Source organism: Triturus cristatus, chromosome 7 (assembly GCF_964204655.1).
Source record: "Triturus cristatus chromosome 7, aTriCri1.1, whole genome shotgun sequence".
In the NCBI taxonomy this organism is placed as follows: Eukaryota; Metazoa; Chordata; class Amphibia; order Caudata; family Salamandridae; genus Triturus; species Triturus cristatus.
Window position 1 is genome coordinate 1,682,430,841 of NC_140590.1, and position 13,793 is coordinate 1,682,444,633.

A 13,793-nucleotide genomic window follows, 5' to 3' on the forward strand; every position below is an offset into this window, starting at 1 on the left:
ATTTAGAAGACATCTCTTGGGTTCCGGTTCAACGGTAGCTCCGCCCACCCGCGAGATGGTGTTCATGACTGCTTCCCAATATGGTTTGGTCTCTGGGCAATCCCACATTATGTGGTAAAAGTTACCCAGCCCCCCACATTGCCCCAGACAGAATGGTGTGTTGGCGAGTCCCATGCAGTGCATAGTCGTTTGTGTGTAGTAGATTCGATGGAGGATTTTGAGTAGCAGTAACTTTAATTTAGAAGGGATTGCTACCTCATGTGAGGACGCAAGTGCTTCCTGCCAGTCTGTCTCGTCCAGTTCCCTATGTCGGTCTGCCATCTGTCCCTGAGGGTTTTTGTGGGGTCCGGTTGCTTATTTACAATTTTGAGGTATGTTTGAGAAATCGCTTTTTTCTTATGTGGTCCGTCAGTAATCTATTCTCTAGTGGTGAGGTCTCTGGGAGCTCACTTCCCGGTGGGATGAGTTTCGTAAGCGCGTGGCTAATCTGCATTTAACGGAAAGTTTCAGTCAATGCCATCCCATATGTTTCCTGGAGCTGGGTGAATGGAATGATCTTACCCCTATTCCACAAATCCCCAACCCGGGAGATACCTATTAGGTCCCATTGTTTAAATCCCTTGCTGTTTCGTAATTTGCCTAAGCGTCGGGTTTCCCAAAGTGTTGTGGCTTGTGCCAATACCCCCTCCCAGCCAAGTGCGCGGTGTACAGTGAACCATTTTCGTACAGTGTGTGCTACTGGCCCTATGAGGTTAGGTCCCCGATATTTATTGTAAAGCGCTCCCATGACACCCTCCACACCAAGGACATAATCTGTCCATACGGAACGCCGGTTCCTCTTGCAGAGCGTGGATCCATTGGTTTATCACAGTGAGCTGTGATGCCTAATAGTATACTTTTATGTTTGGAAGGCCGATTCCGCCATGGTACCAGCTCTTTACCAATTTATGCATCACTATACGGGCAGGTTTCCCATCCCACAGGAGATTGCTAACTTCGGTTTTAATGGCTTTAAAATAGTTGGGGGAAACCGGAAACGGGGTATTTTGCAGGGCGTATAGGAACCTAAGTAGCGCCTTCATTTTGAAGAGGGCCGCTCTTCCCAGCAGCGTCAGTGGCAGGGAGCGCCAATGTTTTACATCCCGGCGGAACCTACCCAGGGGTTACAGGAGTTTTTTTTCAGTGAACTGCTCCGGCTCTGGTGTTCTATGGAGACCTAGATATTTAAACCCACCATCCGCAATCTGTATCTCACAGTTTCTTGGTAGTCGCGGAGGAGGGCCCTTAAGCACATACAGTAGTGATTTCACCCAGTTAATGGTATATCCTGAAACATTACCATATGCAGCAGAAATATCTAGGAGGCAATTAATGGAGCGTGCGGGGCATGCCATGTATAACAACACATCATCCGCATATAAGGAAATGTGGTCCTCTCATCCCTCCGCCCATTTGAGCCCTCTAATGACCGGGTCCCGTCTTATCCAAGCCGCCAATGGCTCGAGCACCAGCGCAAACGAGTGGTGATAAGGGACTGCCTTGTTTTGTCCTCCTTCCCAAGGGGAAGTCAGCCGAGATGTGGCCATTCACCGCTACATGTGCCAAGAGTTTTGTTTAGAGTAGTTGGACCCACGCACAGAACCTGGGGCCAAAACCTAGGTGTCGGAGGACTGCAAAAGGAAAGGCCATTCGACTAAATCAAATGCCATACGTGCGTCCAGGGAGAGAATGACAGCGTCTTCCTCTATGAGTGCTATACTTGCCATGCAGCCGACGCAGGTTAAGTGCCGTGTTATGACCTGGCATGAACCCTGACTGACCCCAGTGCACCAACTTTGTGAGATAGGGTAGCAGTCTGGTGGCCAGCGTCTTAGCCAGTATTTTGGCTTCAGTGTTTAGCAATGAAATTGGCCGATAAGATGTATATTCCTGCGGTGGTTTACCAGGTTTATTTATTGCCACTATTGTCGCTAGTCATTGATCCCTGGGAAGTTCTCCCCTTTCCAGACTGTCTGCATACATTTCTAGCAGATGTGGCGCTAGGTGACTCGCTGGTTTTTTGTACATTTCGATAGGTATCCCATTGGGACCCAGAGCATTCCCAGTATGTAGTGCACCAATTCCTAGTGTCAGTTCCTCTGCCGTCAAATCTGCTTCTAGCTCCTGCCGTTCACTAGGGGCAAGTGTAGGCATCTGAATATTTTTGAGAAATGCAAAATTGTCTTCTATCGTTGCTGTGGCGGTAGGTGTGTACACTGTCTCGTAGTGGAGCGCTAACGCGTCAACTATCTTCTGTGGATCTGTCGTATTGGCTCCGTTGTCTAGTCTCAACTATGTCACCCAACGATTAGCATTCTCCTGTTTATCTAACCAGGCTATAAGCTTGCCCGCCTTATCTCCAACCTCATAAATAGTGTGCAGTGTTTTGGTGCGCCTAATCTTCGCCCCTTCCCACAGGTAGTCCATAGATTCCTGCTTGGCCAAGGTCAATTTATGTGCCGTGGTGTCATTTGCGTCTGCAGCGTGATCTACCTCCACGTGGCCCACCTCCCTCTCGAGAACCTCTAAGTGACTTCATTGTTCCTGTTTATGGCATGTGATCAATGAGATAGCTTGGCCCCGCAGTACCATCTTATATGCCTCCCACAGAGTTGTCGGGGATGTGACTGAGTGCTCGTTTTCCGCAAAGTACTGTCTCGTGGTTGTAAGTAGACCCTTCCATATCTTAGGGTTTTTTAGGAACCCAGGGTAGACAAGAAAAATGCTTCGTCGCCCCAGGATATGAGATGTGTATTTGAGTAGGACAGGAGAGTGATCGGAAATACCCCTGGGTAAATGTGATACTTCAGGTATCCTCTCTAGGCCTGTCGCTAATGTGAAAATAGAATCTATTCTTGATAGACTGTCGTGTACCCCCGAGCGGAAGGTGTATTGTCGCTCCTGTGTGAACCGAGATCGCCAAGCATCCATGAGACCAAAGGCGTCAAGGAATTCAGATAACCGGAGGTTTACCCCACTTTGGTCCCTGAGGGGCCGTCGATCTATGGCGGCATCCACTGTGGCATTAAAGTCGCCCCCTATAACCAACTCGCCTTGTGGGAGTGTAAGTAGGAATCTAACCAGTGCAAAGAAGTTCACCCAGTGCAGGGCTGCTGGGCTATATACTGATACTAGATTATACGGATGCCCCTCCCACTGACACGCTACAGCTGCGAAACATCCCTGAGCATCGGACCATGACCCAGTTATAATAACCGGGAAGCGTTTACTGATCAGAACGCCTACCCCTCGAGAGAGACGGAGGAGAATTTGGAGTGTGCCACCATTTTGAAACCCCACCTATCCATGGCTTTGCAAGCCGAGCCCACCAGGTGGGATTCTTGGATCAGGGCCACTGCTGGTGCCTTGCGTTTAAGATATTGTAGGACTAACCCTCTCTTTATCTTATCCCTAAGGCCGTTTAGTATTTTTCCATATTTAAAATATTAAAAATATATACAGAGAGGAAAATAGATTTTCTGTGTTTATTTGTAAAAGTGGGTAAAAACTGAAAACTGGGAGCCTTAATCATTATCCCTAGTCCTGGAATTCCTCATTGCAATCATTATCCATTCGTCTCTTCTTGTCCTAGTCATTACTTTTGAGTATACAAAAGGCAAACTGGGCTTCAAATAGAAGAGGCAATAAACATAATCACTAACTATGCAACACCCTTTAATTTGTGAAATTGAGATTGGGTATCTGGAAACAATACAGAATTCCAAACCCCTTCGCCAAAAGAATGCCCTTTAAGTTTCAAACTGTCTAATCAATAATGTTTGACAAAAGTATTTGGAACAGGAATGTTGGAGAGGGAATATGCCTTGAAATAGAATGGTCCATCTGCTAATAGTCATGTTTGAGGCTTTAATTCCCTGGTTAGAGTTTCCATATGTCGCCAACAAATGATCGGTCTTCCTGAAAGTCTTAGATCTCTAAAGTTAGTGATCAGAGATTGAGAAATATAGACACTATAGACTCCGGCCCTCATGGCAAGATGGGACTCTGAATCGAACTGCTTGAGAGAGGAATCTTTTTATCTGTCTGGTCCTTAAGAATGCTTTTTTCTTTAGCCTTGGATGTAGGCCCCATCAAGCTGGCTAATAGGGAATCTGGAATTGTTTTATCAATCTGAACCAGAGGGTAATGATTAGACATACATTTTGGTATGGCAATCTCTGTGTCCTTCCACTCCCTGGAGAACACATCAGTGACATACTGTGTATGGGAAGATCAAGGGTAGGAGCCTCCTGAAATTTCCTGAGAGCAGGATATGTAGAAGTGCTGTGTACTTCATCAATAGGAAATACCATATTCACTTCAAATTTCCCCAAATTTACTCAATAATATCTCTCAATACGCTTCTCTCATTGATCAGAGGGGCCGGGATCCATAATACTCTCCTCAACACTGAATGCAACAGAGTCTGATGCATAAGCATGACCAGGTTTGGTGAGGGAAGGGGGTTTTGTAAGGCAGGGGCATAACAAAGGCCCCCGCAGCCCCCGCAATGCGGGGGGCCCCATGCTCCAGGGCCCCCCTCACTCAGCGGAACCATCAAACAAGCCTCTTCAAGTCTTCATTAATTAAATGGTGCGCAGGGCCTCTCCATAAATTAAATGGTGCGCGCACGCCACGGCCTCTTCATTAATTAAATGGTGCCATGCGCATGCCCTGCCGGCCTCTTCATTAATTACATGGTTTGTACGCACGCCCCGGCCAGGCCTCTGAGGCTCTTCATAATTAAATGGTGCGCGGCAGTTCGCAGTTGTCTCCGCGGTCTCAGGGTGGGGCATAGGGTGGGGCTGGTGACCAATGCCATTGTCATGCGCATTGTGCAGCGCAATTGAAAGTGCGCATGACCTGTGAGGTGAGGCATCCCAGGACCCAGCCAAAGACTACTGTACTGAGAAGGACCGGCATTACCGTGTGGCCGCCGGGCATAATTTACTTATTACTAGTACTAGCCCCAGCCTGGCTATCCTTGCCCTGTCTTCTGCTGCCCACTCGCGCCCTGCCTCTGAAGCTGCAGGCCAGGGCCAGGCCTCAGGTGAGTGAGTCTGTCCGAGGCAGGAGTCGTCCGAGGCAAGCCGAGGTCGGGGGAGTGGAGTCTCAGAGAGGTGGGTGGTGGGGGGAGATCATTGGAATCCGGGCATCATGGGGCCCTGCCAGACGATAGTAAAAAAACATAATACAGGCCTGGCTCTGCAGGAAACAATTGCTGCTGCTCCAGGTTGTGAGAGTATGGATGGTTGCGCACCGTCACATAGCTGCAATGTGCAGTCAAAAAATGTTAATCATGATTATCATCCCACTGCACACACAAAAATATCCATATGGGGTCTCTAGTGCTTTCTGCAATTTTACAAAAGAAGAAAATGAAATCAGTGATGCTGCGGGGAATGTTTGCTGCCTATTTACTGGCTTTGCCATGGAGACAGCAGGTTTTTGTTTGTACGTAGGTAACATACACACCCTGGCGTCTGGACGAGGCAGGCTTCATGTGCCGACACCCGAGCTAAACACCCAAGAAGGTGCAGACATCCTATGCCTCAAGCTCACGGAGCGTAGTTAGCTCCCCCTTTAGGTCACGATCAAGAGGGCATACCAAACTCACTAGTCATAGCCGCTACCCCCAAATAGTTTAGGAGGTGGTTTCTTTCCCCCTTGATTTGTGAGAGGGCCAATGGTACCCCTCTTATACTAATACTTCCGTGCACTCACTTAACACCACCTTCACCTCTGGTCCTGATGAAACGCCAGGGATCTCTTAGACCAACATAGGCGTGAAACATGTCGACCTTAGTATAGTTACCCGGGCACATTGCGCTTCCGCTGGTAACTCTCAACCTACGGGTTTTTTATCCTGCCAAGGGTACCTCATCATTAAAACTCCTCTTTTGGCAACCCTTATGCAGTTTTAATACGCACTGCACACACAACTTTCACCCTTCACAGAGGACTTTTACCCACACACCCATATGCACCCATCGGCAGTTCTCTAAAAAGATCTCCGCCAAAGAGACCCTTCGGGGGACTCGTAGGGCATTGCACCGCCGGCCCGACGAGGAGCAACTGCCCGATGATGAAGCATGACATCCCTGGGATGTGTGAGGGCAACAAGAGACGACAATCTGTCTCTCCCCACCTCTATCACTAAGTCCCTGACCTAGCACCCTTCTTCCCCCTTCTCCATTCCTCTTTCCTCTTACTTTGTAGTGTGGGTTGACTCTTTGCAACACTCATGCTGGAACAGTGCCCACCCTTTTGATTACAACATACACGCGCTGCCATATAACGTGTTTGCTTACATATACTGAAGTGAGCAGTGGTGGCTCTCTGGTTGACACTCCGGTCTAGAGTCAAAAGGGCAGCTGGTGTCTCGAGAAGGATAATGATTGGACCTTCGCCTCTGCCAATTATGCTTCTCCCCCCAATAAGAAATCGCTATGTTCCATTTTGGAATTAAGTCACCCCCCCCCCCCCGTGGTGAATTGCAGCGGGAGTATTGGAAGGAGTAACATATGCCAGGCCAGGCACAGGACTGGAATCTGAGGAGGTGGGTGACCTGGCTCTGTTAGCCCGCCTCCGGGGTTATTACCCACCGCCGCAGCTCACAGCCTGGAAATCTGAGTCAGAGGCTCAGCTTCAGCGTGTTAACAATAATTTGCTTTTTAGTGTAAACTGCAGCGCGCGCTGCGTGATCAGCTGCCTGACAGTAGTGTTACTGCTGAATCTCCCCTGGGCTGCGGGGCATGGATGCAGGCTCGAGGCTGCAGGTGGGCTGCAGCCTGCAACCAGTGTGTGCCTCACAATGAAAGAGCCTGTGGCTGCCTTCCTTGCCCAAAAGTTTGGCCGACATTGCGTGCTGCTGCTGCAGTTGGCTGCTGTTAGTGTTCACTTACTTCAACAGGGTGTGCTATGCACATTGGAGAAAGCGAAAGATACACAATTGATGGACGGAATGCAGAACAAATCAAAACATTCACCCCCAGTCAAGAGATCTGGGTTAAATCCATCATTCTTTTGCTCACCGTGCCACCCCAGTTTAGACCTGGCCATATGCAAATCAGTCTTGACCATGTGCCTCATGGGAACAGTCCAGCCGGAACTGCCAAGCCAGGTCCTCCCTGGACCAGAAACAAGCATCCTAGGACCTGTGCTCTCCATGCTACTGGAATCAAGCTATCCTGGCTGAAGAGGGGTGAAACCCCGAAACCGGTCCTAGGATGCTTGTTTCCAGTCCAGGTAGGACCTGGCTTGGCAGTTCGGGCTGGATTGTTCCCATGAGGCACAGGGTCAAGACTGATTTGCATATGGCTGGGTTCAAACTGGAATGGCATGTTGAGCAAAAAAACGATGGATTTAGGCCCAGATCTCTGTACTGGGGTGAATGTATGACATTGTTCTGCATTCTGTCCATCAACTGTTGTTTTTGCATTTGTGCACAGTTGAGAAGCACGTGTGTAGCAGATGTCGCCAATCTATGAACACTTAGGGGCACGCCGGATCGGATGACAACAGGAGTCGCTGAGACAATATGTACCTTTATAACAGGAGGCACCGCAATCCATTGCTCTTCATGTCTTCATGTTCGTTCATGAATTAAATGGTGCGCACAGCCTCCCCATAAATTAAATGGTGTGCGCATGCCACAGCCTCTTCATCAATTAAATGGTGCTGTGCGCATGCCCGGGCCCGGCCAGGCCTCTGAGGCTCTTCATAATTAAATGGTGCGTGGCGGCACGCAGTCGTCTGCGCGGTCTTCAGGGTGGGGCGGGCTGGTGACCAGTGCCATTGGTAAGGACTGCATTTAATGTGGTGAGAACAGGGGGCCTCTACATGCAGACATTCAGGCCAGCAACCAATCCAGAGTAAGATGGGGTCACAGAGGCTACCATGATAGGAGGAACAGAGAACGAGAGAGAGAGAGGGGGGGCGAGAGAGAGAGGGGGGAGAGAGCTAGAGAGAGAGAGAATAGACATGTTGATTTCCGGGACATATGTAGGGTAATGCTGTGGATGAACATGAAAGATAAAGCATCTGTACAACCAGGGTAGCCCCAACAAATTGTAGCAGGTAGGTGGGAATAGGAGAGCATAGGCAAGGCATGACTAGAGAACGCAAGCAGCACAAACCATGGGCCTGAGGCAGAATGACACCCGAGAGCCTAGGCATGGTGTGACCAAAAAAAGAGGGCCCCCACTCTGACTATTCCTTACATTTGAAATTTACATTTACTGCTGTAGTGTGAGAATGCATTTCATGAAAAGGAATATAAAGAAGGCGGGGTTGCCTAAAGAAAAATGCCAGCCATGAGTTTAAAGACACTGAAAGACCTCGTCTCGACACTAAATAGGGTTATAAATAAAAATGTATGTATTCATTTGTAATGTGACTTTTCTGTCTTTGTTCCCTTTAATTATCAGTCATGGATCATTCAGGCAGCCCTTGAACACAATTAAAAGTGTTCTCTATTTATATTTGCTGTTTGAAGTATGCACAGATAAGTGCTGAAAATACTGCTTTAGGTGACTGCTTATTTTTGTCCTGTATGGGGCATCGAAATAATGAGCTGGCAACCCTAATCATAAGACTGGAAGTATGTTGCAGGATCAGCACATTATTTCCTACACCCTCGATCCCTATTCATGCCAGAATAACAATAGTTTAACTTATACCTGAAACCCTACGCTGCCGCCAATAACATGCTGAGTTACTTTAAGTGTCCGTGAATGCACCCTGCATCCAGACAACTCACTCCTCATTCAATTCTTACCCTTCACTTTTACGCTCACCCTGCACTCACAGCAATCACAATGCACTCACACTGACCACCATGCACTCACATCATTCACCCGCTCACCCTGCACTCAGTCATAACTCTGCACTCGCAATGCACTTGCGCTGATCAGCCTGTACCTCACCCTGCAGTCACACGAGCACATTACTCACCCTGCACTCATGTCACACTTCACTCACCTGTCCTCCTCACTGCTCAATCTGCAATCTCACTCAAATAAGCCCATCACTAACCATGCATTCTTTCGTCCAACTCTGCACTTACATATGGTCACCTCACTCACCCTGCAGTCTCTCCTGTTACCCTACTCTCACACTGTTGCATCACTCATCGTGCACTCTTTAATCTATGCCTACTCAGGACCATTAACTTTAAACAGTAGGCACAGTATTTTCAGAATGGACGACTCCGTGCAGTAATCACCAAGGTGGGATTATCAACAAAAGAAATACCGTAAAGGGACCTGCAGAGAGATGAAAAACAAAATAGTGTGCATATCTCTCACCTCTTAAGCCATTGCTAAGCCCTGCATCCTATTGCGCAATAAGCTGCATGCACCCCAGTCAGTGGTCCTAATGCACAACATGGAATGGGAGCACTTCCAACATAACATCAAATACAACGCCCTTCCAACCACACACCCTACGCATATTGTAGCTTGCTACTCCTGTAGGCAAGCACTTCAGTGCTCCTCATAGGGGTAGTAGGCCCTCTAGAAATATAACAATACAATACATTCAAGACCGCTCCATCCCTTGTCTTCTTGGCTCTGTCCTTTAGCTCCTGCCTCCTTGCAGCAGTCCATTCAGTTCATGCCTTCTTGCATCTGCCTTCAACTCTTGCATTCTTGGTTCTCACCATCCTCATCCAACTGTTGAGTGATTACCTCCTCAATCCCATCCCATCTGCTATTTCCTTCTTGTATCTCTCCCTTGAGTTCTCACCTTCTTGCATCCATTCCTCCAGTGCCTGCCTTCAAGTATCCCTTACTCCAACTCTCTACATCAATAGTTGGTATGGTTAAGCTACCGTAGTGTTTAGTAATAATGCTTTGTATTTTCCTTTCTTTTAGGCAGTATTAGTGGAACAAAACCCACGATCACAAACTTTGTGGTGTACACAAAATATTCTTACTGCTACCTTCATAGTCGGGCACTCTACTACAACATTGACTTCAATTACATTTTACTCAAAGAAATGAGCAAACAGCCAAGAAAGTATTTAAGCGGTGCTCAAAAGCGGCAAATTAAATCAAAACAAGAGCAGTTTAAAGGCAAATTCATGAAAATTGACTCTGTGTTTAGGTGTGCAGGCGATCATGGCGCATCATCATCATCTCCTGCATCATTACCAGAAGGCGATGCAGCTGCATCATCAACCGGAGACAAAGCAGCATTGCCGCAGTCCCAATTGGTTCCACCCCATGACAAAACATTACAGTGCTCTGATCAAACCACAGATGTTCCTTTTAGCACTGAGGCACCAATTGTGGCAGCACTGCAGGCAACAACAACTATCGGAAACCTAGAAAGCAAAAGTAAAAAAGCTGTGTCAGCAGTGCCTCCATCTATTACAGAAGAAGTCGGAGAAATTGAAGGTGCACCAGCTAGGCCTACACTGCTACCAGTGACTGAACAAAGTTCAGAAACAGAGAATACACCATCAGCAGATGAATCTCTGAGTCTACTATTACAAACACGTGAGGAAAGTGCTGAAATAGTAAGTGCACCAGATGTATCACTGCTGCTACCAGTGGCTAAAGAAAGTGAAGAACCTACAAATGTGCAACTTGTTTCAGCAGTATTGCCAAACATTGAAGAAGAAAGTGAAGACATTATGAGTAAGGATGTGGAATTACATTTAGAAGTACTAGAATCAAGCAATAGTCAGTTTTGCCAGGATTTGTACCCGAGTGATAGAGGGAACTTTTTAGACCAACCTTGGCATGATGCAGAGTTACGAAGGTTTGTCATTAGAAGTGGCCCATGCAAGCCTAGAGGACCCTTCCCACGAGATAATAAAAACAGGTGCTTTTCCACAAAGTACTACTACAAGGAAGATAGGACTGGAGAGAAGACTCCAAGACTGTGGTTGTGCTATTCTTTAAAAATGGACAGTGCATACTGTGAACCTTGTTGGCTTTTTGGAGATAGAAAACTTTCATCCTACCAGCAAGCATGGGCTAATGGTATAAAAGATTGGGAAGGCATGTCTAGAGAAATTAAAGAACATGAAATGACGCGCTCGCATTTAGTGGCTTGTGCTGTACATGGACGATGGAGGCAGGATGAGACGATCGATACCCAACTTGAATTAGACTGCAAAGAGGAGGTGAACTATTGGACACAAATTCTGAGTAGGATCATCGATGTTACACTTCTGTTGTCAACTTGCAATTTACCTTTCAGAGGACATAGAGAAAAACTGAAAGAAAAAGATGGTGGGAACTTTCTGGAAGTCATTGAACTTTTGGCCAAATATGATCCTATTTTAAACCATCTGATTGCAAAAGAGAGTGGAGTTAAATACTTGAGTCCTGCTATTCAAAATGAGCTTATTGAAATGCTTTCAAATAAAGTTCAAAATGATATAGTAAGTGAAATAAAAAATGCACCATTTTACTCAGTTATAATGGACACAACGCAGGACATTAAAAAACAAGACCAATTAAGCCTGGTTATCCGATATGTAACACTGTGCCTTAATAGTGATGAAATTCCAACTGAAATCAAAATTAATGAAAGCTTTGTTGGTTTCTATAAAATTACAGACCAAAGTGCTGAGGGGATAGCAACAGAGCTTGTAAACCTTATAGAGGACAAAGGCCTAGTGCTTAATAAATGTAGAGGTCAGGGATATGATGGTGCCAGCACAATGAGTGGTATATATAGTGGAGTGCAAACCAGAATACGACAGAAAGAACCCAATGCAGTCTATGTACACTGTGCTGCTCATAATCTAAATTTAGTGTTGAATGATGCCTGCATGCACATTCCTGAAATTGCCGAATTTTATGACATTCTACAGAAAGTATATTTATTTTTCAGCCAAAGCATCAAACGGTGGGAACTTCTTACAACTCATTCAAAGCCAACACTGAAGAGAGACTGTCCAACACGTTGGGCATCCAGACTTGATGCTCTCCATGCTCTACGCTATCGATTTATGGACATCATGAAAGCACTCACCACCATTTTACTGCAGTCTAAAAAGGTTGAGGAGCGCACAGAAGCTCAGGGTCTTAGGAAGTGCATGGAGACTTTTGAGTTTGTGTTAATGGTTGTAATCCAGTCCAAAGTGCTGGAGACAATAAATATTGTGTCCAAACTGCTTCAGTCTAAAGATCTGGATCTCTTACAAGCATCAAATATGTTAAGTAGCGCAGCGAATACGTTTGCCAGTTTCAGAGATCAGTTTGAAGATGTTAAAAGCTCAGCATCTTTACTTGCAGCTGCATGGGGAATTCAATTGCATTTTACACAAAAACGACCACGACACAAAAAAACGTACTTCGATGAACTCTGTGAAGACCAAAGGCTGTGCAATCCTGAAGACAATTTTAAGGTGTCTGTGTTTTATGCTAACCTAGATATTGTTGTAAATCAGATAAAAACTCGATTTGCTGGTATGAACACCTTAATCCAATGCTTTCATTTCATGATGCCTTCAGAAATCCTCAGAGCTAGTGAGGAGGAGTTGTTTGAAGCAGCCATGACCCTGGCAGCTCATTACGAAAAAGACTTGTCCCTAGAGTTTCCACAACAACTCATCGCTTTCAAAGCAGTGTTGAAAGAACAAATACAACTTATCTCAGGTGGCACAATAAAGGATCTGGCTGAACTTTTATTTTTGAGAAACCATACAATTCTGCCCAGTGTTTTGGATGTTGCAACAGCACTGACACTTTTTCTTACAATTCCAGTTACTGTAGCCAGTGCAGAAAGTTCATTTTCAAAGTTAGAATTAATCAAAAACTATCTCCGAAGCACAATGACGCAGGAAAGACTGTCGGGGCTTGCAACTTTAAGCATTGAGTGTGATCTAGCAAAAAAAATAAATGTGAAAGCTCTAACCGAAGAGTTTGCACGAAGAAAGGCAAAGGGGCAAACATTCTTTCAGTCAAGTACATCTCTCCAATTCAGTGAACCAAGCAGTAGTAGTCTTCAGCCACCAGTCTAATTTGCTAGTCACTCTTCCTGGTGTAAGCAGTCTTCAGCCTTGTGTCCACTCTTTAAGTATTGTTTTCTGCTGTACCAGCCTTCAAACGCTGCAATTAATTTCATCAGGCTCCTGCAAGTACTGTTCCTACTCATAGCCTGATTTTCTAAATGTATCGGTCAATTGAATCCCATGACGAAGCAGTAAGTAATATGGTATTCTGCCAGTTTATCATACTTTAAATATTGTTTGCTTATATATAGGCTACCTCAATATTCCTGACATACGTTTATAGAGGCAAGAAGAAATGTATTCAGTTTAACCTGACATATATGCACCCCCTTGACACTTTCTTTTGCACAGACAAAAGGGGCATCATTTGAGTAAAAGCTTTGTTTATTTTGCTGCTGAGTTTGTTATTGTTTTGCCGGTCACTTAAATATTTGCGCCTTTATGCACAAACGAAAGGGGCATACTTTGTCGAGACTTATTTAATGTTCATGCTGCTAAACTTGTTATCGTTTTTAGCACTCACGTTGAAATATTTGCACCTTTTATGCGCAAATAATAAAAGGGGCAGTTTGACTGGACTGGTTTGATGTTTATGCTGCTAAATTGTTATTACTTTACCAGGCACTTTGAAATATTTATGCCTTCATGCACAAACAAAAGGGGAAATTAGTCTGACTAAATAGGTTTGATTTATGTGTGCTGATGCTTGCTGTACTTGTTATTGTTTTACCAGTCGGTTTGAAATATTTGCACCTTCATGCACAAACCAAAAGGGCATTGG

General features: G+C 45.7%; 1 protein-coding gene across 3 annotated transcripts in view; it reads left to right on the forward strand.

Moving 5' to 3' along the window:
* The window catches only part of LOC146812710 (zinc finger MYM-type protein 1-like), a 42,497-nt gene extending 28,907 nt beyond the window's left edge, over positions 1-13,590 (forward strand). For all 3 annotated transcript variants that reach the window (XM_085619817.1, XM_085619819.1, XM_085619818.1), the window contains exon 2: positions 9,915-13,590. In XM_085619817.1, coding sequence (XP_085475943.1) covers positions 10,040-13,021 — 2,982 coding nt within the window. In that variant the 5' untranslated portion in view covers positions 9,915-10,039 and the 3' untranslated portion in view covers positions 13,022-13,590. The remainder of the gene's footprint in view (positions 1-9,914) is intronic.
* Positions 13,591-13,793: the final 203 nt, after the last annotated feature.